General features: G+C 41.0%; 1 protein-coding gene across 1 annotated transcript in view; it reads left to right on the top strand.

The window, feature by feature from the left end:
• The window catches only part of EIF2B3 (eukaryotic translation initiation factor 2B subunit gamma), a 103,479-nt gene that overhangs the window by 51,661 nt on the left and 24,081 nt on the right, over positions 1 to 27,737 (top strand). Inside the window, exons 6-10 of the mRNA XM_082484403.1 lie at positions 754 to 843; positions 19,430 to 19,560; positions 20,204 to 20,397; positions 24,555 to 24,632; positions 25,348 to 25,496. Of these exons, the coding sequence (XP_082340529.1) occupies positions 754 to 843; positions 19,430 to 19,560; positions 20,204 to 20,397; positions 24,555 to 24,632; positions 25,348 to 25,496 (642 nt within the window). The remainder of the gene's footprint in view (positions 1 to 753; positions 844 to 19,429; positions 19,561 to 20,203; positions 20,398 to 24,554; positions 24,633 to 25,347; positions 25,497 to 27,737) is intronic.

The raw sequence follows: 27,737 nt of genomic DNA, 5'->3' as shown, positions 1-27,737 counted from the left end.
GAGATGTAATAGAAGTAATGGATGAATCTTTCTGATTTAAAACTGTGTTCTTAAAATATCGAAGCTATTGGAGATTTCGGAGTTGTAGAAATATTAACCTGCCGCTGGTCTGAAGGTGAAGACTTCCCTGTTTGCCATTGTTTGGCTAATGATGAGAGGGAGTTTTGCTGATCTTTTCCATCTTACAGGGCTGCATAGGCAAATGCTTTGTAATTGAACTGTGGCAGTCATTTGTAATGTGCAGTGTAGGAAAGGTGAGCGACCCCATCTCCTTCCCCTAGTCCCCTCCAGGAAGTGTTGGAAAAAATACAGTAGTGGTGTTGTGTTTGCTAGCAGAACATGCACAGCCTTGCATATTAAGGCAGGCACTTAGCCAGGAGCTTTGAATTATTGTACCCTGACATTACCCACTGTAACTTTTAGCACTCTGGGCCCATTATTTTGGCTTCCTGCCCAGTAATGTGCAATTTCCACTTACATAAGAAGATGTAGCAGGAGTAATGACTCCTTGGAGGAGGTGTTTTCTTTTGCAGCAAATCAGCCCAGGGCCAGCAGGTGTAAGTTTATAGACACAGTCCAATAATGGCAGCCTGCACTGTTCTCCTCTGTTAATCCAGCAGTAGATGGGAAGGAACAGATCTGCCTTTGCACACTTTTCACTATCCACTAACTTAATTGTGAAGTCAAGCTCTTGTAAATAGCCATGCAAAGCTCCATGATTTTCCTTTTTTTTTTTTTTTTTGTCTTTTCCAGGCACCCCAGAATGCACATCAGAACAGGGCTGATGGATGCCCATCTCTACTGTCTGAAGAAATACGTGGTAGACTTTCTTGTAGAAAACAGGTACGAAACCAAGCAATACACAAGGTAGTAGCAGGTGTTTGCATTGACATATGCTTCATACCAGAGTTTTTAAAGGAAGATTTGTTTCATTAAATTGGCTAGCATAAAATAGAAATGTAAAAGAAACCAGTTTTCAAAATGCTTTAACTACCCTAAAAGGAATGCCAAGCAGTATGTCTGAGTTTCTTATCCAGATCTTTAAAAAAAAAATAAACATCTAATAACAGCGTAAGTGAAAGCTAAAATTTTTGCCTCTTTTCTGCATCCCTTGTTTTCCTAATGTATCTGTGCTTTTTGGCTGCTCATTTCACCAGGGCTCCCCCATTGTTAGGGCTGTGAATACATTTTTGACCTTTGATTTCCCCCCCCCCCAGTCTGTTTTGGCCTTTGCAATCACCTTTTCTCTCCCCCTTCACACCCACCACCGCTGCAGGTGGGCTATCTCTGTAGCATCCTATGTTTTTAGCTTGTGATGTTCCTCTGTCAAAACTCTGAGACCACCCACTGAGAGTAAGAAAAACATCCATTTATGGAAGTGGAGAAGGATCTGAGCTGTAATATTTCATGAAACAGACAAAAAAAAATCTGTTTATCTTTAAAAAACAAATAAATGAACAACCCCCCTCACAGTAAGTAGTTCAGTTTTTGAATGATGTCCTGTTCCTAAACTTTTTGTAGCGCTCTCATGCCCATTATGTATATTGAATGCTCACTGACTTCTCAAGAGTTTTTCTCCCCTTTTAAGTAAGATGAAAGATAAAGGGGCTGACTAAGTGTTCATAGTGCTTTTTCTTAGCAAATAAACTGACATGTGAGAAAACATTGGGGGTGGGGGGGATTTGTGTTAGTCTTGACCATGTACAAATCTGTTGATACAGTTGGATACATGATTGAAGGAACTCTTACAGAATAAGGTTCTGTGACTGAGTTATAATTAAGTGGAAAATCTGTGTTAACCCCCCAGGGCAATTTCTGACTATGCATAAGAATAAAGCTTATCCAATACTTTGACTAGCACATGGGGGCATTGTACAAGTCATTTTGGTTCCCATTGGTGTATGGGAATGTGTCTGAAAGGTGAGAAAGCTTCAGGAGCTGCAGATGCTTTAAATCTGGAATAAGCCATTTCTTCAGTGTACTTTAGAAAGCCGGTGACAGTTTGGACTACTTGTATTTCCTGTGGTAGCATGAAGCACTTGGTGTTTATGCCTTTCTCTTGTCATAACACAACATGTAGGACGATTTCTTGAAATCCTACCCATCTAGTTTTGCTGGGATTAGACACTTCCGGAATATTAGACATTTCACACATTCAGTTCTTTTTCCCTGGTATTTCATGCTGTTTTGAATTTAGATCATTAGGTCTGTGGGACAAGGATGTTCTTTGTCAGACAGGCCACAGTGCATGACACATTGAGGCCTCTAAGCATAAATAGTGGTAACTTCAGGTTCAAGGCTTTATGCTATTTCCATTGACACTGGTGAGATCTTAGGCTTTGTCAGTGGCGGGATTTTACCTTGTATTAACTGAAGCCAGCAGAGTGAAATCCTGCTCTGAACTCTTCCTGTTGCCCCCAGGCCCTCTAGAACAAGTCTACTAACTTTTTGCGAGTATGACCAGTTGTTTTTTTGTTTTCCATAGAGAGGCCATTCTCTGTCTTCACTATTTTTTGAAGCTATGCTTCTTTTTCTGTGACACTTCCATGACAAATACGTGATTACAGCTGCGAGACAGCATTTCTTGAGACCCGATAGCAACGTCTGGCTTACTAATGGCAGGTAGCTGCTTCATTCTCTTTAATACACACATGCTGCTTATTCAGTCAATTAAGAGAGAGAGTCAATTGCAAGTAATGTGCTTAACTGGCAAATCTGCGGAATGGGACTTTTGCCATGAGGAATAACTTGGGCTTTCAGGCTTCTGGCATTGCTGGGCATTTGCAGCTTGTTTTTCTTCTCTGAGGAAGGGGGGGGGGGGGGGACGGGACAGTGCATACCCAAAGATCTTTCCATGTTTGGCAGCAATATGCCAGGACTTTTGAAAGACCCTGTGGAATATTTTTGCCTCAAAAGTACTGACATCTACATAATTGTTTGGGTTTAAGGATTCTTTTTAATACTTTGTTTTTTAGCCTAGAGAGGACCTACAGTAAGATTTTTGCCTCTCTGCAATTCCACACCAGCACTGGAGAAGCTCAGATGCCTTGTTTAAGTTGTGCGTGTTTAAAACTAACAGCAGGGACTGCAGTGAACAGTGAAGCTCTTGTACGGTGCCAGGAAGTACTGACACAGTGTACTTCCTCAATATTACAATATTTACATTGTGTTAATATTTTAACAGCGGGGTTTGATGGCAGGCAGAACACCTTTTTTCATTGTTTGTAGCTCAGTGAAGCATTTACGTTTTTTTTTTTCCAAATTTTATTTTGACATACAAAAGCAGAGGAGATGGTGCCCAGCAGTAAAAAATTCAGATCCTACCACTGGCTATAGCTCACTCTTTTGCAGAGGAAAAATTATTATTACTTCCAGGTCAAAGAATTACATGAAAACTAATGTGGTTGCGTATGTGGGGTCTGCTGCTTCAAATGGGATAAAAGCCCAGTGTAGTCCCAATTTAGCTGCAAATATGTGGCAAGAACAAGCTCTCCCCAGGTGAATGTAGTTTCTGTATCGCTGCACCTGTAAGGGTAAATTGCATTCCTCCACTTTGATCAGATTAATATATACATTGTATATAAAGTCCAGAGTCACTAGCAACTAATATGAAAATGGGAAAAATAGAACGTGAAATGGCTAAAACCTTTGTTTTGTCTAAGTATGAACCTCGCTTGAGGAATTAGGGCAACTTTATTATATCACACCTCTGGAAAAAGGCTGAATTTGTTTTTCAGCTCCACAATGAAGTCATGATACCGAGGTTTTATCATCAGCTCGGCTACTGTCTTGCTTTGTGGTACTAGACAGGTCCCTCAATTTTTCTATGCACTTGTTTCCTCTTCTGGGTGGGATTGTTTGAAAAGTAATCAGTATTTGTTTGGCAGCAGTGAGATTCTACTATGGGGGATGTTAGGAAGGTCAAACTACTGTTTGGTAGTCTGTAACTCAGTTCATAGTCCTTTAATACTTTTTTATGAACTATTTTAAAAGGACTGAATAGTAGATTCTCCTGCCTGAAGTTTTATTGCACTAGAGCAAACCAAACAAATTCTTGAGTTTTAAAAAGCAGAGATCGCTAGTGCCTTTGAGTAAAAGTCAGAGGAAATGGTCTGTTTATTAGAACCCCCCAAATATGTATGTCCAGACAAAAATAAAAAATATCACACCCCTAATGTTGTTTAAACCTGGGGAATTTATTTTTGGGGAATGAAACTGCTTTCTCTTTCCTGTCCTAGGAGGAAAAAATACATTTTGGCAGTTAAAAATCCCCATTTCCATCTCTCTCTCATCCACTAGTTCAGCAGTGGATGCTAGTGAAATTGAGTTGTCAAGGGTATGACAGTCCTACCCTGCCTGAACCTACAAAGGTCAAACGCTCGCGGTTCCACAGTGGCTTGGGGAACAACTGAAGAAATTCTTGCCCCTAGCAGTTTGTTATTCCCTGCAGCTGGAATTTATTCCTTGCCTTTTTTCCACACGCCTGCATCAACGGAGCAGGTTGATTATCTGAGTGCTCCTTAACCGGCTCCAGTGCACTGGCAGCCTCTGCCCAGGTGTGCCAGAGCTCTCTGCTCTGGGATGGACACCTTCGTCCCTGCATCCGCAGCAGGTACCCGGCACTGACGACTTCTGGGTTTGTTCCCACTGGATTCACAAGAGGTTATGGACCATAACCTGCTACCAACTGGATTTATCCCATCTGAACCAGGGACTGTGACCTCAATATGAACAAGCAGCAGCTTGTTTGGGCTGAATTTTCTGTTGATTATAACTGTCCCCGTTTTATTTTTTTTCAGCAGAGACCTTTGGTTCTTCCCCAGGTTCCTTTCTGTATCAATGAAGTTAGGGTTGCTGAGGTTGGTCTTGGTTTGGCAGATGTACCCCGTGTCTGCCGAATTGTATCACATCTTTGCACAGGAGGGAAGTCAGTTAAAAGCCTGATCTCCCTGTATTCAGGAGAGTTCTCTTCTTTCATAAAGATTTCCATTTTCAGAATAAAGCTAACCTGAGGATTGTATAGGTGCTGTGCTTTGTGGGGTGGGGAAAACAGGCGAGCGCGGGCTGTGTGTGTTGTGGGAGCTGCTCTGCCAGCGCAGGGCAGGGATGGTTGAAGGTGAACACCTGCACCGCATGATGAACTGCACAATATTGCTTTTCTTAAAACGATCATTACACGAGCTGAGCCAGCAGGCTAGACAGAAGCAGAGGCTGTAGCTGGCTGGGGGCATGGCTCCACCCCACAGCTGGCGGGCCTCACACCCCTGGGGCCCTGGGGTGGCAGCCAGCACAGTAGCCAGTCCCTTTTTTGGCACTCTCCTGAGTGCTAGGTTGGAATCCTGCCTCGCTGCTGCATTCAGGGCAGATGGAAGAAGAGAGTCCTTATTCCCTTTCCCCTGTGAACTTCATCTGTAGTGGAGGGCAGGATCTAGGCCTGTGCTTTGTGAGCCCGGCGTGTTGCACAGACACGCACTGGTATTTCTTTACCGTGTGCTGACAGTTTGCTTGCTAGCGATCCCAGCGAAGCTGCTGGCAGCAGAAATGTGATCAAAGTGAAATTGCTTGGTAGTTTGTGTTCTGGTTTTCCAGAATATTTCTAAAGCTCTAGCCTGGTGAAATAAGATACCTGATTTGGGGGAGGGCAAAGGGGGAAGATAGATATAAAGCAACCCCTTCCCCTGTAAAGTTTTAACAGGGAAAATTCAAAGTTGCTTTGGAAAGTTGTGTTAAAGATGTGTGTGTCTCTATATATCCTATGTATATGCTTAAAAGTGTATGTAATATGCATTATAGTATATGTATGCATGAATGGTATTGTCAGTTGTGTAGGTACGTATGACAACATTTGTTACATGTCTACGGATTTCACCCTACTTGCAGCTGAAAGCTGTAGACACGTGGAGGCTGCCATTTTCACCTCTCATTGAGGTAGACAAAGCCAGATCAAGGCTACCTAAAACAAAGCAGTATGTGGTCCTCCTTATTAAGTAACCTCCCAAAAATCACTTTTGTCAAATTTCATCAGTGCAGAGCTTGCCATCAATATGCTAATCAAACCTTAGTTACAGTTTAGGCACAGGAAAAGCTACATTTAAAGATACTAACTTTGCAAAGTAAAGCACTTGGCTGTTAGGAAGTGCCTTGTGCAGCCTTTTGCTTCACATATTATGGTACAGTCTCCAGTTACATGACTCGATACATTTTATTTTCCTCTGCAACCATTGCTTCATATGTTGCCTGAGATGCTCACTGAAGGAGATACTGTTCAATATTGGATGTAACTTCTGTCATTCAAGTGAAGGCCACCAGTCTTACTTGCTGCTTACTGTTTAAACCTCATTCTGAAGATAAGATATATACTTTCCTTTTTCCTCGGTGCTCATCACCGATACTATAATGCTGCTCGTCACTGATACTATAATGCTCTGCACACATTTCATTAACTATCTTTCCAGCACCCCTATTAGTGAAGTAATGGTCTTTCCCGATTCTGAAAGGGAGAAACTAAGGCACACGAGAACTGGTTTGAAGCATCTTTGTCTTAAGTATGCCATTTTTCATTCCTCAATGTTATACAGAGTGTTGTTAATGTTGAAAGAATCTTTTACATTGATGATAGCTGTCACAGGGTGACACTGATCAAATCAAAAGCACACAATCAGTGGCAACCTGCAGAAATTAGATTTATGTTCTGCATTCAGCAGCATCTGTAAACTCCTCTGACAGAAGAGATTTTAAAAAAAAAAAAAAAAAATCAGTTCTTCAGGCATCATTCATTTGCCTTAAATATTAGCAGTTCTTTTCTCCTCTCACAGCCCTCTGCCTTGTACATTAACACACGTGTTCTAACAAATGAGGCAGGCGTTCTTCTGCCTCATTACACAGCCGTGATTCATCCCCAGGGCATAGTCCATCTTTACACTGGGCAAAGAAGAGACTGAGATTGAGGAGAGGGTAAAAGTGGGTGTGTTTTTAAGGACTGTGTCATAATGTGTACATATGAGTCTTAATTAAGGTGTATAAGCAACATAGTTCTAGCTTTTCTAAATTTGAGAGCCCAAACTGTTACCCTGATGTTCTTTTAAGAGAGAGTGTGTGTGTGTATATATATATGTGGCACTTTTAGAATTAATCAGTGAGGCTACTGTGATTCTTGCTAAAGGAGTAGCTGTTATCAACATAGGTTTATCACTTTTCAGGTCAGCCACCAGAAGGAGATGGGATGCTCTAGACTTCAAGGAATATCCAGCTCAGCCTTTGTAACCTTGGCCTGGAGCGTACTCTGTAACAGAGTAGTGCATGAGCAGTTCAGTTATCTTGCAGAAAGAGAGAGATAATGGAGTATGCCCAATGTAGAAGAACTTAAAAAATTTAGCTGCAGAACAGGTCTCTTCTAAGCATGTGCAAACAGTGGGTTTTCAGACTTAGCTTGATGTAGTATGGGCACTTTTTATGTTTACAAATGTAACGCCCTGATGAAAAGACAACCTTGTGCCAAATTGCAAGCATGGAAGTACAAGAGCTTTTCAGCGGAGCAGTTGAAATACTTTTAACATGGACAAAACAAAGTTTTTTCTGTAATTTTGTTTTTGGAAATAGCTGAGGCATTTTTGATGAAGTTATCCAAAGAAAATCAGCTTGAGGCAAACACCTGGCATGGGTAATTTCAGCCAAAACAGTTAAACTTTGGCTAAGTTTACAAACAGATGAAGACAGAAACTTACAGTAGGAAATGCTGGGTAATTTATCTATAGGCACCCCAATTGCACCACTTCTGAAAGCTAGTAGTCTCAGTTTTATGAAGGTAGATGCCACTGTGTGTTTGCTCAGATGTTATGGCTTCTCTGTTATGCACCGGAGTGGCAACTGCATTTTCTAACGTGAGATGATCTTTGGACTTTGTTTCAAAAGACTATGTCTGTGTATCTAAAACAAAGTTGATAGCACACGTCTTTGTCTTAGAAGGACGAATGTTCTACATTAGAACATTTCACATACTTTTGTGGTGTCCTTCTCCCCCTCCCCCTTCCTCGTAAAAGCAAGGTAAAATTTTTATTGTGTTTAGTAATGTGTTTTGTGCATCACCATCTTGTCCTGGATCTAGGACTTCTGAATTGCTGGGTGTAGAAAAAGCCACCATTTCCCTTGTACAGTCACCTGGGAAGCGGGCAGCTCTGTTTGTGGCCAGAAAGAATGATGTGTGGTACTGGAAAGGCAAGAAGGATAGACAGCAGCACTGTGGTTGCTTCGAAAGGTCTGAGCATTCACAGTGCCTTGTCCTGGGAATGCTGAGTGCTAACATCTTGCTGGCCATCAGGGAAATCCACTTTCCCTGGGGAGCCCTCTTCTCAGGGTGCACCCTGTGAGAGGCTGAGCTGGAGCTAAGGAAACAAATCAGCTTTTCTGCAGTTCTTCCAGCGCTGGAGAGCTGCCTGCCAGAATTCGCCAGGAGAGAAACTTTTCTCTGAACTGAGCAAACTTGCAGTAAGCTTTATAGCCAAAGTCAGTATGATTTGTTTGCAAAGTTAAACACTGGGTTTGGTGTGGGTTTTTTTTTTTTTTTTTGAAATGCTGAAATAAATAAGAGCAAATCGTGTGAGGTCATAGCGTTCTGCCTTTCCAAACAGCTTCAGCTGCAATCCCAGAGCAAGCTTCTCTTCTCGGCTCCCCTCTGCTGTGTCCAGAAAGCCTCCGCTGGGCCAGCCCTAGGAGGGGAGAGAGGAAGGTTTGCTGTGTCAGTGCTGCGTTCGGAGATCTGTGGCTGTGAGAAGAGCTGCAGGGGAGCCACCTTTCTCCTCCCCAATACATGGCAGGGGGAGTGTGAGATCTCTGAAAACTGGAGGTGCGAGTGACTGGCTCTGTGAAGCTCCTGCTCGGATGGCTGTGTGCTATGGTGTACACAAAGGCCCCTGCAGGTTTATATTAAGGTGCTGCCCAGACTAAACCAGTGCATTTTTTCTTTTTCCCCTCTAAATGCCTTTTTATCATTCAGGCTGTCACCTGTGTTTCCTGGCAAGAGCTGCTGGCTGGGGGAGGTCTGGCAGAGCTGAACACCCAGCTTTGGTGGTCTTTGTGTGGCTGCCTGAAAGATGGCTTAAAACAGAACCTGCTCTGTGAATACCTGCAAGTTAACATGTGTCAGCCGTGTGGCTGGAAGGTTTCTCCTTTGCTGTAAAGAGAGATTTTTATAATGAATACTTTCCTTGTGATTAAAAGGAGTAAATAAACAAATAGCTCCTACAGGAAGTATACTGTGTGAAGACAGGGCAAATAAATTGTAGCTTTCCAAACAGGGAAAAGAAAAAGGAGAGAAAAAGAAAAGGAAAAAAAACCAACCCAAAACCTAAAAACAACCAAACCCAAGCTCCTCCTTTGGGCATTTAATCTATTAGAATGTGAAATGGCAATTTATCTTTTCTGTTTCCTTTCCTTGTCAAACATATCCAGCTGTTGGAGCTTTCTCTGCTCCCTGCTAGAAATGCCAAGACTTGATATTTGTTGATGTCCTCCTCCTCCGGAGTATCATTACCATTATCATCTTTCCATAGTACCAGTCAAGATCACTGCTGGAACCTCAGGGAAAAAACCCTGATGATCCAAACTAGATTTAAACAAATTATGATTTTCAGCAAATCACTTCTGTAATAAATATAATTCTTCTTCCTCTTAGCAGACTACCTGGGAGCAGACATATCTTTGGATGCGCTGAATTGGAGCCGATTAACTTAATGAGTAACTGTAAATCTTTCTGTGAGAGCACAATATGCCATAGTGGCCATGTGCCTGAGATGTGACCAAGCGTGCTTGGAATAACACAGTATTCTGTGTATGCAAGCTCCTCCTAATGCAAATTTTTCTAAAGTAAGTGTTAAAATTTGTTAATTTTGTCCTCTAACTGTGATATGCAACATCAGATAACAACCTTTTGGATTCCCTCTGGGAAGTGAATGTAGGGAGGACGTGAAAAAGGTCATTCAAATGTCAATGCAAATATTATAGAATCATAGAAAAATTTAGGTTGGGGAGGGAACTCTAGCAGTCTCTAGTCCAACCTCCTGCTCAAGTAAGTCTAACTTTTGTGTTGCTCAGGGGTTTTTTTGCAGTTGAGTTTTGAAAATCTCCAAGGATGGAGACTGGGCCTTGTCCCAGGACCGTACCACTCACTGAGAAGTTGTTTTCTTTATGTCCCAACTGGAATTTCCCTTGTTGCAGCTTGCATCCGTTGTCTCTTGCCCTTTTACTGTGTACCTCTAGGAAAAATCTGGCTGTCTCCTATATCGCTTCACTTTTGGTAGTGGAAAACTGTAATCAGATCCCCCTGCAGCCTTCTCTTCTACAGGCTGAACAAACCCAGCTCCCCCAGCTTCTCCTCCTGCGTCATGTGCTCCTGGCCCTCTTGGTGGCCTCAGCTGGGCTTGCTCTGATCTGATAATAAACATTAAAAATTGTTAACTATTTTTTCCACCATTTCATGCAGTTGCAGTTTCCTTGGGTAGACTTCAGTCAAATGGACTTTTGTCTTCATACAAAATGTGGATTTTGAACCAAGAAGCAATGATGAGTCTCTTATCCATCTATGTACGCTTTTTTCTTTTTTTTTTTTTTTTCCTTAAATCATTGCCACTTGGTCAGTATCACCCTAAGCATTCTTTCATCAGTGCAGTACATTTTCTTCCACACAGCACTACTTGCACGTAAAATAATACATGGGGTGAAATTATTATCTTACCTTGCTGGACATCCCTCTGTGAGGATACAGTCCTTATATGTGGTATCATGGTATATTTCTCTTGCAGTGGTAAACATAATTCTCCTGTATTTTCTATTCAGATGATATGATTTCACAACTTTCAAGAATTTTCCATATAATGTTTTCCTTTCTTCGCCTCTCTGGTTTGCTTCTAAATCTGTTTTCTTCCATGCCACCTCAGTCACTGACAGATCCTTCTGAAATGCTGAGTCCCCTTTCACTCATGAGTTGAATTTTTGGAAAAGAGAGAAAATAGTGATTGTTTCCCTACTATTCCACTTCTCATGGTTTTTGTATTCTACATGTTAGTTCAATGTCAAATTTCATTGTGCCTTAGCCCATGAAAATGGGCTAAATGAAACATGAACAATAATAAAGATGACTATAACACTGTTCCTGACTTTATTATTGCATTGAATTATTGTGATGGGAGACTTTTAACTTCCTGCATATAGAAGGGAGAATGAACGCTACTAATGATGATAGGGCACACTGAATAGACTACAAGATATCTTAATTAAGTCAGTGAATCATCAATCAATCAATAACAATATTCTAAGTTCCATTTTGAATGTTATAAGTAGCTAGAGTATGAGGTAAGGGCTGATTTTAGAACACAGTCTTGAATCAAAGAGCAGCAGCTACAACTTTCTTCACTTAATGTGAAAAAAGGGAGTATAACATTTTAAACAGCCACAGGACAGTCTATGGGAAATGCTGAATGTTGTCTAGTTAAGTTACCAGTTTTGAAGAAGTCAAAGACCTGATTGGGGAGGAAGAGTGACATTTCCCTAAATCAAAGATGCAGAGATGAACTATAGCACGCACAGCATTTTACACCAAACTTTCCTGGATGAACGCCCCCTGGGAAGAACATTATGAATAAAAGTAGGATTGTGAAGAACAGGAGATGGTATTCGTTGGCTAAAAATCTTCATCTTAAAGTTCTTCAGGAAAGAATAAAGTGACAAAAAAAGAAGTAGTTCAGTCTTATCATAGGACAGAAGATCATGTTGCAAATGCCACAGTAAAGAGACGAGAAGAGTTGTCCTATGGGGAGGAGTGGAACGAGGATTAGTAATCAATAGTAAGGATAGGAACTAATTAAGGTAGAATGGTTGCTGGGGACAAGGGTGTAGAAATAGGACTTGTAAAGGTGGAAGCAGGACTGAATTACAGACCAGAGCTTCCAGTTTATCTTCCAGAATGCTGAAAGAACAGGCATGTTGTTGTCAAACTAAGAATGGGTCCGTTTGATGGCAGACCACCAAACGCAGTATCTGCATGGAGAAACAGAGCAAACCGATTCAGACATCTGCAATGCCTTTAAGGCAGCCTCAGTAGAGGGGGGTGAAAAAGCTTACCCACATGAAGCCACAGCCATGTCTACATTTTTTGACACTTATCTGTTTTATACAGCAAGTCTGAAGCATTTAAATCTATCTAAATATGCACCTTAAGTTTACATACTTCATCTGTTCTATGGGTAGATGTCAACTTTATCAAACACATCATATGCATGTGTTTGTTTAGGCATATTATCAGAATGCCTCTGTTCTGTTTCTGAAAAAGGAGCCTAATTTCAAAGGCATTTAGAAGAAAGTTGGTAACTCAGACACAGATGGCTGCAAAGGCGGAGGTGGGAGAGAATGGGGAAAGATGAGTTCTGGCAAGGAATCACGTTTGGTGCAGGTGCGCTTGTTTTAGAAGAATGGGATGCTGTCTGGGAATGAATGAGATCCATTCCTCAGCAGCATGTACAACCTGCCAAACACCCTGGGTGGCCTCTGACGTCCTCAGAGACTTTTGGTCAGAGAGAACTCCTAAAAATGTCTAAACTTGCTGGCGTTCCCGTGCAAAAGCTGTATTAGTTGGGAGCTGCGGGGCTTTCCTGGCTGTTTGGCGAGTGGGCAGAATTAAGGTTACTTAGATGACCCCAGCTGAGTGCGCGCACGCTTTGAAAGGATTTGAGTATGTAATTGAGGAGTTTTAATTTCTGTGGTCAATTTTTCAGAAAGCTGCCTTGTTTCCCAAAGGGTTTTTTGGCAGAAATGGAAGTTAGATCCCTGCTACTTTAAGTGCATCCAGACTTGGTGGAACTTGAGAACAGCTTTTCATGTGGTTTGTATCCATACCATCCCTTCCATACTTTGATCTGGATCCTCTCTGCTTTATGGTATCTATGACTGTCACTTGTGTGTCGTCTTCTGCTTTCCCTCCATCATCCAGAATGAAGGGATTTTGGTGGCAATTCTACAGTTTTGGGAAGCCATTCATAAACTTGAGCCTGCAAAGCAGAGCTGTGCAGTTATACCGTCTTGCTGAGCAATGGCTTTTGAAATATTGTCACGCATGCTCTTATGAATGTTGGGAGTAGGTTGCTGTCAGACTTGAAGGTTTTGGTTAGAAAATAGTATGGAAAGATGAAGCACAAATGCAGTCATGTGGAATTACCTTTTAGTAGAACATTTCTCAAAGTTTCCTTGCCTTTTCCGTAGGCTTTTAGCTCCAAAAATAATAAGAGACGCTGACAAATAAGCAATTAATATGAAATTGGGGGGGATGAGAAATATGTTTCCTCTCTTTTGTTATATAAATTTTGAGAGTAGAACAAGATAAATAAAATGTGGCAAGAAATAACATCTGTTTGATGCTGTGATTGGTGTTGCAGGTTATTGAAATAGGCACAAGTAATTGCCTGGTAGTTTATTGGCTTGCCTGGTTACTTTGGAGTTTTCCTTTATTATAATTAGTCTTGGGTACACCAAACAAAGGCAAAAAGATCATTGCAAGATATAAGGGCAGAATTAGCCTTCTGTGGGATGTGGCTCACCCTATAAATTTATCATTTGATACTTTTTCCTTTTGTACGTAGTCCTTGTCTGCTTTCTCCACATTCTTAGCATGTCTCAGAAATTCCAGTATTTTTAGCAGTGAATCGGTGAGAAGAAGGGGAAAAGGCCTGTAATTGCTTTTTCCATTGTGCTTGTTAAAACCGCATTGTGGGAAATGGACCCAAACACTGTCTTTTAAGTGGTGTTGAGTCTGAGGCAGGTGGTATTAACTCACGACTGCATTAACTCTTTTCAAATCTCTTTCCTGTTTCCTTGAGGAAACATGCCTGGTGTATATATGTGGCAAGGGCTGTTTGCCTGCCTCTTGCATTGACATTTTAATTTGGTCCATGATATAAATATCATTTCCCTAATCCCCCTTGCCCTGACCCTGTTTTGTCTTTTCTTCAAAGTGAGTTGACTTTTTTTTCTGTAAGGAGGGGGGAGGAGATGGGAATGGTAGCTGGCTGCACTAGTTTGGAGCATTAAATGCTCGGGGAAAAAATCTCAGAGTAACTGTTGTTTCTTTCTTTGTATTCACATGGAAATTTTTAATCTCCATCAAAGGATCAGGAGAAAATAACGTTGAGATTCAACAAGAGAGCTCCCAGCTTACATGGAATTTTTAAATGTTATTTGGCTTTATCCTTTAAGCGATGAGAACCATGAACTATGTACCTACAGGGTTCAGAATTAACTTTTCTCTTTCTTCCAACACACCCTCTTTTTTTTTTTTTTCTTTCTCCCTCCCTTTTTCTTACATCTTTATTGTTCTGCATAAACATGCAACTTCTTTTTTGGCCAAAACTGTAAGTGCCTTAGGATTTGTTTAGTTGTATTTATGTATACATTTCTAACATTAATTATGAGCACCAGTCTGAAACACAGCCTCACGTTCTCCTTTTGATGTGATCTGAAGAATCTCTGTTGAAGGCCATGGAGCTAAGATCAGAACACAGCGCTATATGCTTGCATAGTCGTACAGGAGCTAATATTAGCCTGTTAAAAAAAAAAAGGCAAAAGTAGGTATAAAAGGGCTAATAATCTGCTTGTTTGTAGTGGGGAATCACAAATACTATCTGCACCTGTAGATGTAGCTGATTGTGCTAATAATGATAGCAAGGGAGACCCCCTGCAACGAGCCCGTGGAGAGTAACAGCAGATTTCACAGGTGGGTGCTGACAGCAGTGGTAGATTTCATGCTTCATCACAGATTAATAAAACAGGGAGGATATTAAAATGCTAATACTCATTAATACTGTTTTATGGTGTTTAACATCAAACATGGAAAATGAAAATGAATGACAGCCGGTAAATGGAACTGACAGTTGTGTTCAGGGTGTCTGAAGCTGGTGAGAACTAGCTGCAGGAAATAAAAGCTGTGGATGCTCCCATTCCTGCTGTGGGTCAAGCCAAACAGCACCTCCTGGCACCTAGACTTTTACAAGGTCACCTAAACTTAGACTTAAATAGACTCTTCTATTATTATAAAGTATATGGTGACAATTTATCTTTAACAGTATTGGTCAGAACCGTTATTTTCTGTTGTATGAAAGACAGAGTGTCCAGCAATACGTACATCTAAGAGCAGAAATCGCAGTTTATTGAAGCGTAATTGTGAAATATTTTTTTTTTTAAGTGTAGGTGGTCAAGATTTGTTTTTTTCCCTAAAACTCTTCTTCTGTTTCATTTGGCTCCATTGTTCTTCATTTCTTACTAAAGTTTCAATAAGCTTCCCTTCGTCCCCGAGGCAGTTGCATTTCAGCAACAAGTAAAAGTTGGCCCTCTGTGGGCTGTAATGTATGTAATGTAATATAATACAATATAATATAATATAATATAACATACATAGATACAAGCTTAATTCTGCCATATCACAGACTGTTCTAATTTCATTTGTGGTTAAAACTCACTGAAAACTTCTGCATAGCTCTGTTTAAATATGAAGCTTAAAGATCTAGGGTATTTTGACCTCATGTTCTTCACAAGTAAAAATTTTTAATTTAGCACAAACCTTATCTGCTCCCTTCCTGTTATGCAAAAATCCCAGGAACACTGGGAAGATGTCGTAGAGCGCAGGGTCCAGGGATAAAGGGGTTCTAAAGGCATGGTACTGATTTCTCTCTGGTGGCGATAGTGCTTGGTAAAGTTACAGTTGTTTGACCAAGCATCCATTTTTGTACCTTAATGTTTTAGGTTTTAAATAAAATTAACCTTGAATATCGTAGGTTATATGAATATGCCTAGGTCTGAGCCTACAGTCTGCAGAGCTGACTGCAAATGACTGATGTGTGCTCCGAGCTATTAGGTACATTTAATATAGACTTTTCCAGGACATTTCTTTTTTTAAAAAAAATTATTTTCTCTTGAATTCCCAGATGTTTCTTGCACATGCACCATGAATGTCAGCTGCCCCGTTGTCTTCATTTCCCTCATGTATACAGTCTCCTGCGAACATCCCTGTTTATTGTGACCTGTTGTGTGTGTAGGATTCCACCTCAGACATAATTCTGATTTTTTTATGCTTAAAGTATGATCAGAATTGACCCCTTTCAAAATTGCTGCCATCTCCCGTTGTTCTCGTGGGACTGAAGCCATATAAGGTGCTCCAGGGATTAGTCCCCTCTTCTTTTACAAGCAGCAATTTAACATCATTCTCAATCTTTGTCTGTTTAATTGAAAACCGACTACTTTCTGTTGAGTGAAAACAGACAGATATCACTTCAAAAATAAAATTTTGGGGAAAGAAAGATCACGAAAAAGGCTCATCACTTGAGCTGGAATTTATGAAAACATGTTTATTGTGGCAAACATTTCTTAAAAGCAGGTTCATTTTTATCCTTTGTACAGTCTGGATTTTCCTGTGAGATGTCAGACTATGGTTACTCTGATTTGGCTTAGACTGAATTTCTGCCAAAATTTTGTGAGCCCTCCTCTCCTTCTGCCCACCTTCCTGTTTTCTTTCTCCTGGTCATAGTAGATGTTTCCTTACGTTGATCTCAGGTATTTCATTCTTACTTCTTGGTGCTAAAGAAAATAGCAAACTTAGAAACTAGGGTGATGCCAAGTTTTAAAACCTGAAAAGAATAAAAAAGACTGCCTTCCTCAGTGTATACAGTCTTACACTTATTTCTTCTTAATACAGGCACGTGTAGTTCAGGATTTGATTATAGGAATTTTTAACGCACTAGACCAGAAACCTTTTTGGTTTGTTTTCCCCTGAATCTACGTTACAGGCTAGTTGATTGTTCCAAACTCCTCCTTTTTTTTTTCTCTCTTGATGAAGGGTCTTCAGTGCTGTCCCTCCTTTGATTTAAATTCCTTTCCTAGTCCCAGTCAGATGTTTGGTTTCCCGCACTGTTGACAGTCAGATAATATTCTCACGCTATCACTTTGTATGTGCGCATTTGCAAGATCTGCCACAAAAAAAATCCCAAATTTTTGTCACTGAGGGCCTTACTGCGTATTTTTTTAATACTTTCCAAAGGCAGATTCCTTTAATGTCGCATATAAATTCTGCTTAAACAGCAAGCAAAGGCAAACCTTCCTGGTTTTCCTTTTCCAGTAAGAAGGGTGTGTTGAGCCACATCTTATGGATGACCTGGAGACTTACTCCACCTTTGCTGAAGGAATGTGGCTAGCACTTCAGAGAATTGCAGGAAAGCTTCAGGAGTTTGGCCAAGAAAGAGTAAACCATCAAAAACCAGGCAAAACTTTGTCTTTCCCCCTTTCCACTGCTTTCATTTCCTACCGTGTTGTGTTGTCCTCTGCATCAGACTATTTAAGACTGCCAAATACTTGGATATTTTATAGGTAATATATCTTATAAATGCCATGGCCAGCCTCTGAGGGAAACACAGGATTGTCGGTTTTGGATGGAGTATAAAACCCAAGCAGGAAATCATTGCTGAATGGCACAGCTGCAGGCAAACAGTGTAAGCTAGTAAACTGCCCATCTGCACAGCCACACGTGTGTCGGAGCGCGGGGCCAGGGCAGCCGTGGCAGAGCGCGCCTGTAAGTGGTTAGCAGGGAGAAATTTGGTGATTAAAGAATGAAGTGTTTTGCTTCATTAGGTCCTGAAATACGGCTATCTGAAGGTGATTATAATCTTATTTTCAAGAAGGAGGAGAGACTGAGGACTAGAGCTTTTCTTTGTCTGTAATGAAAAGTAAAAGCAGAATTTCAGATCTGGGATGAGTTAGATCATCCCACTGCAGGTCGGAGGATGTGGCACAACCTACAGTTGAGGGCTGAAGAAAAAGTGTGTCAAGAAAAAGGAAAACACTATATTTGTTCGTAGGGCTGAACTGGCAATCACATCTGAATCTTCCCATCACAGTTAAAACCAGGAAAGACTGTTTTGGTCCTTAGGTCTGCTTCACCATCATTGACCTGAACAGGGACCTGGATGGGTTAGGAGCTGCATGTTTCTTAAAGTTCAAACTGTTTAAGATCCCCCTTTGCTAGAGATTTTGCCAACCAAAATCGTGTTCAGGATACTCATTCTAGTATTTTCCTTTTTTAATTTAACCTATGGTTAGTTCCTAGTTTTGCTTTCTTCCATTCTAAATAACTTCTCTTTCTTTGTGGGTTATCATTTGTTGAGTTCCTCTAGCCAAGCTCTCTGTGTCAGTTCTCCCAATCCTTCCTCTGAAGTTTAGCACTTCCTCTTATACATGCCAAGTTTGAGTTCATTTTCCGCATGATTTTCCCAAGCACTACTTTAAATAATCCACAATTCAGTAACTAAATGCATATTGTTAAAATAATGAAACAACAATAAAGCTCTTTTAAGACTGCATCTCATGCACTCCAACTGTAAAAACTATTGATGTGGGGTTTTCTTCCAAATACTTTATTGAAAAATAAAATTATCTTCTAATAGTCAAAATGAAATTTCCAGGGTTATAATCCCATTGTACGGTAGACTTTCTACACTGCTATTTGTCTACTGGGGAGAGGTTTTTCTTGATTCATTGTAATATATAAATGCAAGAGGAAAGATAATCGAGGGATCAGGGTCCTTGTTTAAGGCGTAGGTGGCCTTGGTTCAAGTCCCTGCTATATCACAGACCCTTCATGTGATTTTTCTGCTTCCTTGTATTGGGGTGTCAAAATGAATATAATAAAAGTTGAAATATTTACACAGGGAAGATGGGTGTATTGCTAGGTGAAGCCTTTGGAAGCTCTCTGTTCTCTGATGTATTTTGGATTGGGGCACTTTAAGAGTGTGAAACTCTTGGGACTTAAACTTGTAACAATGTGCTGATTTCTGTTGGTTAAAGGACAGAGTCTTTAAAATGTTCTTGATGTTTCATGTGAGCAGGAGGGCATCATTAATGTCTGTCATAAATATTTTCATTTAAAGGTCTGATATTTCATATATCCTTGAACATTTCCATATTTTTTATCACAAAGAAAAAGAGCTGCTTTGGTTTTTCCTCTATAGGCACTTTATTCTGTCTTTTCCTGTCAATTGATGCCATTTTTTAAGCCACAAAAAGTGGATTTCAGTCGCTGTCATTACAGAAAGTAATGCATTCCCTCTGCACACAAGCATGAATTGCAGGGTGGTGCCGTATTAAATTATAGCCATCTCTGTTATAGGGGAATTGGTTCTGAAGAAGAAGCTTTTTCCTTATTTTGAGTCTTGCTTTATATTTTAATGCATTAAGGAAGCACATGACTAGTGGACATTGTCTTAGTGCCAGATGTCTTGGAGAACCCGGCACATTGATTCATCCTCATGAAAAATGTGCAGAATGTCTGATAACGGTATGCAAAGAAAATGAAAACATGTAAGTTTTAGCATTCATGGACTTATGTGTGCGTCTCCTTCCCCAGGACAATCACATCTCTCCGGAGTGAACTGATTCCACATCTGGTGAGGAAACAGTTCTCTTCTCCTACATCATTGCAGCAAGGACTAGACAACAAAGAAGAGGACCAAAGGAAAAAAGAACAAGCATCTTTGGGTCAGTACAAGTATCAAAGATTTGATGAAGGTTTTAAAGCCCATATGCTACCGCTGAATTATTGGGTATAGAATTAGCCTGAACACTAGTTTGGGGACTTGTTTTTTTTTCTCTTATACTTCATGATAGCAAAGATTCTAGTAGATTTCTTTTTCAAACAGTATTGTGCATTATATAAATATTTTTGTCCTCCCTTATTTTGGTGTAAATCAAAAGCAAGTCAGCTAGGTGCTCTGTGTTTTTTCTCCTGGAATACAGTATAGGTAAATGCACTTTGGAAAATGTAATTTTAGGAGGGAGTTCCTAAATTCTCTAGGGCAGCAGACTAAGCCTTAACCGCCCTGCACTGGGAACTGGACAGGATCTCAGATCGTGGAATTTATTTTTAGCATTTCCGCTGTCTCCTTGTGTGACCTTGGGCAAAATATTGCATCTGTCCTGATCCCTGGATTCCCACCTGCGGAATAAAAATAAGCACTTACTCACTATATGTGATAAAATCTGTTAATGATTACTAAGTACCTAGCCATTCAGATGATGTGAGGCAAAGATTTCCCTTCACCAACAGTATTTTAATAGTATTCCTCTTCAGAAAGTATTTCATTAAATCCTGTCTAACTTCATGCATGTGTGTGTTCTCCAGACATTTATAGTTTCATAAAGGAAGATAATAGCTTGCTGAAACCTGCTCCAGATAACTCTTGTTGGAATGATCATAGAGGAGATATGAATGAAACTCTCCATGAAGGAAAAGTGCGTTGCTACGTCCATATAATGAAAGAGGGACTGTGCTACCGAGTGAATACTCTTGGGTTGTATATTGAAGCTAACAGACAGGTGAGAAAAATACAAATTGCCACGTGGGAATACAGCAGTAGTTTATGGGACATTTTAGCCTCCAGGAGTAGCTCCCTGCGATACAGCTGAGGAGTGTGTGGGAATTGAACCAGTGCCATGTTATCTAGGCACATCACCCTACTGGTTGCTGGATAGGAACATGAGGCCAGGAAACGGTTCTGTCGCTAATTTACTCCATAGCTTTCATTTAGTTAAGAAAACCCCCACCCCACACACTCTTCCGTTTTTTGCGGGTGGCAAGACCTGCAGCCAAAGAGCCAAGAAGCGTGGAAAATAAGGCTGGAAGTAGCTTTGACAGCTCATCTAATCAATGTCCTCCATGTCCTAAAGGCAAGATCAGTTCTGACTGGACTCTTCCTAACAGATGTTTATCTAAGTGGTAATGACAAAGGTTAGGAATGATTTGCAGGAAGACTTAAACTCCCCATACGTTCAAATTGCCTAATGCTTTCCATTATGCAAGAATTATTTTATGAACAGGTTTCACTACAGCAGTATTCCAGGTAAACACAGAGGTGAAATGTTGATCTTTTGCAGCTTTCACTTTCACACTACTGAGAATTCATAAAATAAAAGATCACAGGGGAGGATTAGAGAAATCCTGTACTAGCTAATGAGCTGATGATTAAAAGCTTTTAATACATTTTTTTTTTTTTTTTTTTTACTACAGTGGCTGATGCAATGTACAAGTTCTCGCTTCGCTCTGCTAGTGATGAACTTTGTTGCTATCAGGAGTGGACAGTTTTCCTCTAATTTTGAAAGACCGATAGGGATTGTAGTAGGGAAAGACTCAAGATTTCTGGAAGCGGGGCTGGGAGAGCAATAAAGCTGTACTGGGAATCCTGGAAGTCGTCACTGTCTTGCCTTTGCTCTCAAATTGAGTTGATTTCTTTTTAATAAAATGAATGGATGAATTTATGCAAATTAGAGTTGCAGCATGGCAGAGAGAGTTACACATTGGAGCTCCTTCTCCTTGGTGCCTGTAGAGGAGCACAGAAATAGAGTGATTTATTTTGCGGTTAGGGATGTGAGGAAGAGAGGAGGGAGGCAGCACTGCTGTCAGAAAGGGAAAACTTTCCCCAAGAATATCAGGAACAAGTGTGCCCAAAGGGTTAAGGGAGAACACCGCTTGCTAGGGGAAGTGTGCATGTACATTTGGCAGCAGCCACTTCAGTAAAAAGTTATTGAGTTGAGCCAGTCAGACTCCATGTGGGTTTTCTTGTGTTGGGTTTTTTTGGTTTGTTGTTTTTTTTTTTTTAACCTAAATATTCTACATTTTGGTCAGTTCAGGAAATGTGTTTGCTCCTGGGTGGTACATAGAATTACTGTTTTGAAATCACACTGGGGCCTTCAACGTTGGAAAGGATTTTCTTTGAATTTTTAACTTTTCCAGAATGGTAAAATTTCTAAGGAAACTATGTGGAGGTAAAACATAAAATGGAGCTTAATGAGGGGTTGTGAGAAAGGAGTTCCTTTTTTCAGTGCCACTGCATTTTGTTTCTCTTGCTAATCCTCATAAAAGACACACGTTTAATTTTATCGGCTTTTTTTTACCTGTTTTGTTGGTCTCTAAGGAAGACTTTTGGTATCTTGTTTGCTCTTATATTGGTCTTCACAGACCAGATTCTGATTCCCTGTTTGCAAAGCCGGGACCTATAACTTTGCTGTCCAAGAGGACAGACTCAGAGCAGTAGCAGTCACGTCCAGTAGCCGTGAGAAGGAACGGCATCCTAACCCGTTGCCCTTCTGGTGAGGAAACACTTTACTCACATCATTTCACTTCCAGCTGGGTTTCTGGATGCCTGGAGCCTGTGTGTGGGCAGGTGGGTTCAGGAGGGAGTTATCTTCAATAGCAGGAAATAGTTTCTTTGTAAGATGAATTAAATCCAAACACATCTTAAACCTTCCCTTGACCCAGGCACTCCCTCTGACTCCTGCCCCCTATCTAACCTTCCTTTTCAGAGCAAAATGCTTGAGCTGGTAGCTTTTTTGGGTCACCCCTCAGGCTGCACTAGTATTGACTGATTCTAATAGGGCTTTACTCTGGTCAGTAAAAACCTTTATTTATTTCACCACACCACTTTTCCACTGAGGAGGGCAAGAGCCTTTCCTCGTTTCTTTCCCTTCCCACAGAGCCACACTGGATAGTAGGAATCTTTCCAATTTATGCTGTAGGTATGCTTTGGTGTGCGTTCCTCTCCTGGATCTATCTATTTTGGCTGCCTAGCTGTGCGTCAGGTGAGGATAACATCCCTTCACTAAGACAGCATCATTCAGGACGACTGGCCTGGTTTGTAGTAAGCTGGTGGTTTTCTGTAATGCCTGCACCTTGGACTGAAGGATCTAACCTACTCTTGTTTTTTTAAAAAAAAACAAAGAAAACGCAAGTCTAGTGGGAAGGACCGTCTTCAAGATGTAAAGAGCTACAGATGTGGAAATGTCTACTTGGGACAACAGTCGGCCTGAAATCATAGCTCAGAGGTGTGAGCTCATCTGAGCTCGTCTCACTCATCTGAATGAAGCATCAACTGTGAAAATTCTTACCATATGAAAAACAGCACTAGTTATCCATCCTTGCATGCTAGAAGGGAAACAGGCTGGCCATATTATGAATATCCAAACAATTTCCTGCAAGTATCATCTTATTTGAGATCTTGAGATATTTTTTTCTGATCTGATCCCAACTTCTTCAGATCTGTGGGATCTGTTTCTTGAGGTTCGCTCCCTAGCCATCAAGCTCTTGTTATCCCAGCTTTCTAAGGAAGTTGTTTTACACAATCATACTGTACGGCAGCTCCTTCATAGCAGCTTTGGAAACTGCTGGCAGCTCTCAGCCAAATTTAACAGAGCAACAGAGATCTCAAAGATAAACTTTCCTAAGAGTTTTGTGAAAATAGGTGCCTGGGTAGAGAAAAGAGAGACTTAATGCTGCTTCCTCCCCTCAGGCAAACCCAGTTACACCATCACTGTGCCGAGACTCTAGTTGATCTCCCAGATGGACAGTCGGTGCGCACATCCTGGCTGGCCAAACAGCCTATGCGGAGCTCCACACCAGCCCTGGCACACACTGCCTCTCACTTAGCCATACGATTTGCTATGACACAGACCTCTTAGCCCTCACGCATCACTTTGCCACCTTCTGTGTCTCCCGTGTTTCTTTGCCTGCCATCTCTGTCCTACCAAGATGCATCATACATTGCATCACCACTGCAAGTAACTCTGTACAGCACTGTCTGTGCATTGCTGCGAAAATCCCACCTCCCCTGAAATCCCCATCCGTGCTGTCATCGCCTCTTCTGTGGTGTGTGACCTTGGCCCCAGCCTGACGCCAGGAGATGCAGAATGCCTCAGGCTGCTCTTTCACACAGAAAAGGGGGAATGATGGAGTGATAGCCCATCCTCCAACAACACTGGCTCCCCTTTCTTTTCAGGAGCCAGTTCAGAATTGCTCTCCATGGATTTGTTCTTGGCTACCTTATGGGCTGTGTCTCTCTCTATTACCATCGCTGCTTTGTCTGCTTATCTAACACCTGCCTTCTCTCTGTCAAGAGCCTTTTCTTCTGCAGCTTTCTACCATCTGGAATAGCCACTTGATCAACTTCAGTTTCTTTCTCCTTAAACATATGAATAACTTTTTTTGTTGCCTGTACCTCAGCATGCTACCTTATTGAGTGGGCTGAGCATAGTCATCTTTTTATGCCAGTTTGCTGGTTTATATTTGATATTACTTTCTTTCCTCTCTTGCATTACTGAATGGTGTAAAACATTGAGCTGCATTTGAAACGGCAGATGCTGGATGTTATATTAATGTATAGGATGTCACTGTGTTCAGCTGGAGCCAGCCTGCTTGCTGATGATGATCCGCTGCTTCTCCACAGGAGGGAAGCTGAGTTGAGAGGAGACATGCAGTGCACTGCAGTGGAAGTGTACCTGTCTCCTTTACAAAATGGGAAGATGATAAATCACACATATCGGGTTGCCCATTTAAAATGCGGGAACCTACATTTTTCTTTACGTTAAAATGTTTATGGATGATGCACTAGTGCAATAGAAACCAAAGCCACCTTTGAGCTGTTTAGGTAACATGCAGGTACAGCACTGTCATCTTAACTTGTGATGTGGGTTTCTCCATCCAGGTTCCCAAGCTATTGCTTAATCTGGGCCTGGAAGAGCCACTGGTTCATGCATCTGCACAGATCACCGACAGAGGCATGGTAAGTGTTCCCTTTTCCCCCCTCTGCTCTTTCAATACAGTCTGCACACCCTTTGCTTCAAGAACTGCTTCCTAAAATTCATCTGCACTCTTGGAAGTGAAGCTGAGTTCTGAAGCGTGGAATTACAATGTAGGTGACGCAGCCCAGAGCCTCGTCCTAGGCTCACCCGTGGGTTCCTGTCTTGCAGTCTTTGTCTTTAAAAATGTTTGGTAAAAATTCTATCTTACTCCCAAGTTAGATACTGCAGTCTTTTGTTCCCTAATGGTAGCTCATGGCAGCTGAGCAGTTTGCCTCCCAAAGGACACCAAACTCAGAAGGGGTCAGTATTTTAGCTCTGCTTCTTGCTAAAACATTTTGGTTGAATACCAGCTTCAAGCCTCCTTTTCATGGGTCTCACTGGGCAAACCTTAGTGAAACCAGTGAGTACCAGCAGGACTATTCTTAATGTGCGTACCTGATTGTGTGAGGCCTACGGAACCGGACCAGCTACTGGAGTTTTACCAAGCTAATGGACCTTGGGAAGACTGTCCAACTGTCTCCCTATGGGATGGGCCCCAAATTTCTAGGTCTTTCTGCTACCAAGGATCCCTAAGGGTAGAGCAGGGTACACTTTGTTGACAGGTGCTTGAGACATGCTGTTTGGAAGAGGTGTATGGAGAACACGTATCGGAGAGCACTAGGTACTTTTGCCAATTTCTGTTCTTTTCTTCCCTAGGTTGGATCAGACAGCATCATTGGGTCATCCACGCAAGTGGGGGAGAAGACATCCATTAAACATTCCATCATCGGCAGCATGTGTATCATAAAAGACAAAGTTAAGATAACAAACTGCATCATCATGAATTCTGTTACAATTGAGGAAGGGTATGTTACCTCTTTGTATCTCGGCCCCCTACATTGGCAGTTTCTTTTTCTAGATAGATTCTGAGTCAGTAATTTTTGTCCTGTAAGCAATCCTCAGCCAGAACAGTTGATACCAGGGGGTGTGTTTCTAAAAACCAAGTCAGAAATACGTCTCTATAAACAGGCTACAAATGCACAAGTGAGATGAATTAATGAGCAGGGGGGAAGCCTTGGAACATAAATTTCTTCTTTTTAGAGGAGGTAAAATCATCTTCAGAATGTGTAAGTAAGTTAAGTGGATGTATGAGTCTGTATGAGCTTGTGTGCCATCCTTCCAAGCATCATTTTAGTGGCTGGGTCTATGAGTATACCTAAAATATTTGAGGCACAAAGCATATTTTAAGTAGTACGCTTACCAACTACAAATGTTCTTATCACCTTTGAACATTACAGCTTAGCCTAAAATGTCGTTTTCTTTGGCCCTTTTCTGTCATCTTGCAGCTTTACTTTACCATTGTGTATGCTGAGTAATAGAATGAATGAATAAACTTTTCAAAAAGAAAATCTGCCAGCTAGTAGAGGTTTCCCATGCATTAAAGACGCTAACTAAATAGGTAGCCTTGAGCTGTACATTTCCAAATGTGGGAAAAGTGGCCTATCTGTAATTGTTGATGTCTGCATGCCCCCATCTTTCCATACATGCTGGCTTCCTGTGGATGTCAGTGGAAAGGAAACTGCTGATTGAGTCTGTGCAGGCCTGTATAAATTCCCTGCTCCTTCATGGCTTGAGGTTTGCTTAGGGCCGCAGGAAAAAGGCCAAACTTTTAAAAAATGCCAAGTTGGCTCTGAAAGTTGCATATCTGAAAAACAAAAAACCCCAAAGGATGTGGGGTCTATGGAGGATACTACTGTTACATAACTAAATTACAGGTAAGTATGGTACCTTACTGCCAAGTGTTTGTCTTTAATAGAAATCCGCAGTAATTTCAAGCACATCATAAATCAGAATTCCATTGAGTATAGAAAATAGCTGGTTTCCAGTTCAATTGCAAATGGATCCAGTATGGCTGTATCACAAGCACTGCTGTCATAAGAAGTACCAAAACCTCTCTTGTTTGATCATGAGACCCTCTGTCATTTTGATTAATGAATTGATGCCAGTCATAATGGTATGGTTTTGCATTGGCGGTGAGCGGCTCTACCATTAAATCACAGAAGGCGGCTAAGTGTATAAATAGTGCTATTTTTATGAAGAGTCTCAAATCAGCTTGTGTTTGTCTGCGCATAGTAATATTCTCTTCCAAATCCTAAATTGAGCTCAGGGTCATTATCTTGAGCATTCCACAAGTGTCATAAAGATGGTGATATTTTTTTTTAAGAGGGAAAAACTTACTTTTGGGGTAACATTTTTGCGAATTTCTGGAAAACAATGTCATCCCTAGTCTCTCTCAGAAAAACGATGTAGCCGCCATTGAGTGAAAAACCTCATCGTCCCAGGGGTTTACCCTCTTTAGCTGCTCTATGGTTACCGCACACTGATGCACTGGAATCAAATTTGTAATTATTCCTCTCCAGTCAGAATTAAGATTATAGACTGTGGAGCTTTATTGCAAAGCATATTGTAATTCATATTGTGTAGATCTGCACAGATACTGAGCTGATAAAGTGTTTCTTATTGCCTCACGGTAAGTCTTAAGATTAGAGGGGTATGAAGTCATGCATACACAGGTAGTGAGATACAGAAATATTCTAGCTGCTGAGTTTTGTTGAAAGAAGTCTTGCTTGTAACTTAGTGAAGAATTTCTATGTATTATTTTGACCCTCTTTCATTACTTTGATTAAATCTGATAGATTTTTGTTAAAATGCTAATAATTCTTACATGTGTTGATGGACCCATTTGTGACAGGTGAATAAATTATATGTGGTTTTGCTTAAAACTGCCCACAATGGACAACTTCTCTTTGCAAACATCTGCTCTCCCAAGTGTCTCTAAAATAACTCAGGCTTTATCTAATCACCAACTTCAGAAAACATCTCGGACTTTAATCGGAAAGTCGGTATATGTTGGCTGATATGGGTCAAAATGAATAATGAAGTGCCCTAACAGATCTCATTCATTTTTTGTTGCATAGCAACTGTCCAAAAAGTAAGCCAATTTTAACACCATCTAAGGTATTGTACGTTAGAAACTTCTGGATTTGCACTGAAAAGTGGATAAAAACTGTGTCATTTAAAGAATACACTTGAGCAGCTCCACCAAA

This window comes from Vanellus vanellus, assembly GCF_965231255.1.
Source record: "Vanellus vanellus genome assembly, chromosome: 5".
Taxonomy (NCBI): Eukaryota; Metazoa; Chordata; class Aves; order Charadriiformes; family Charadriidae; genus Vanellus; species Vanellus vanellus.
The sequence above is the reverse complement of the archived record's forward strand: the minus strand, read 5'-3'. Positions and strand labels throughout refer to the sequence as shown.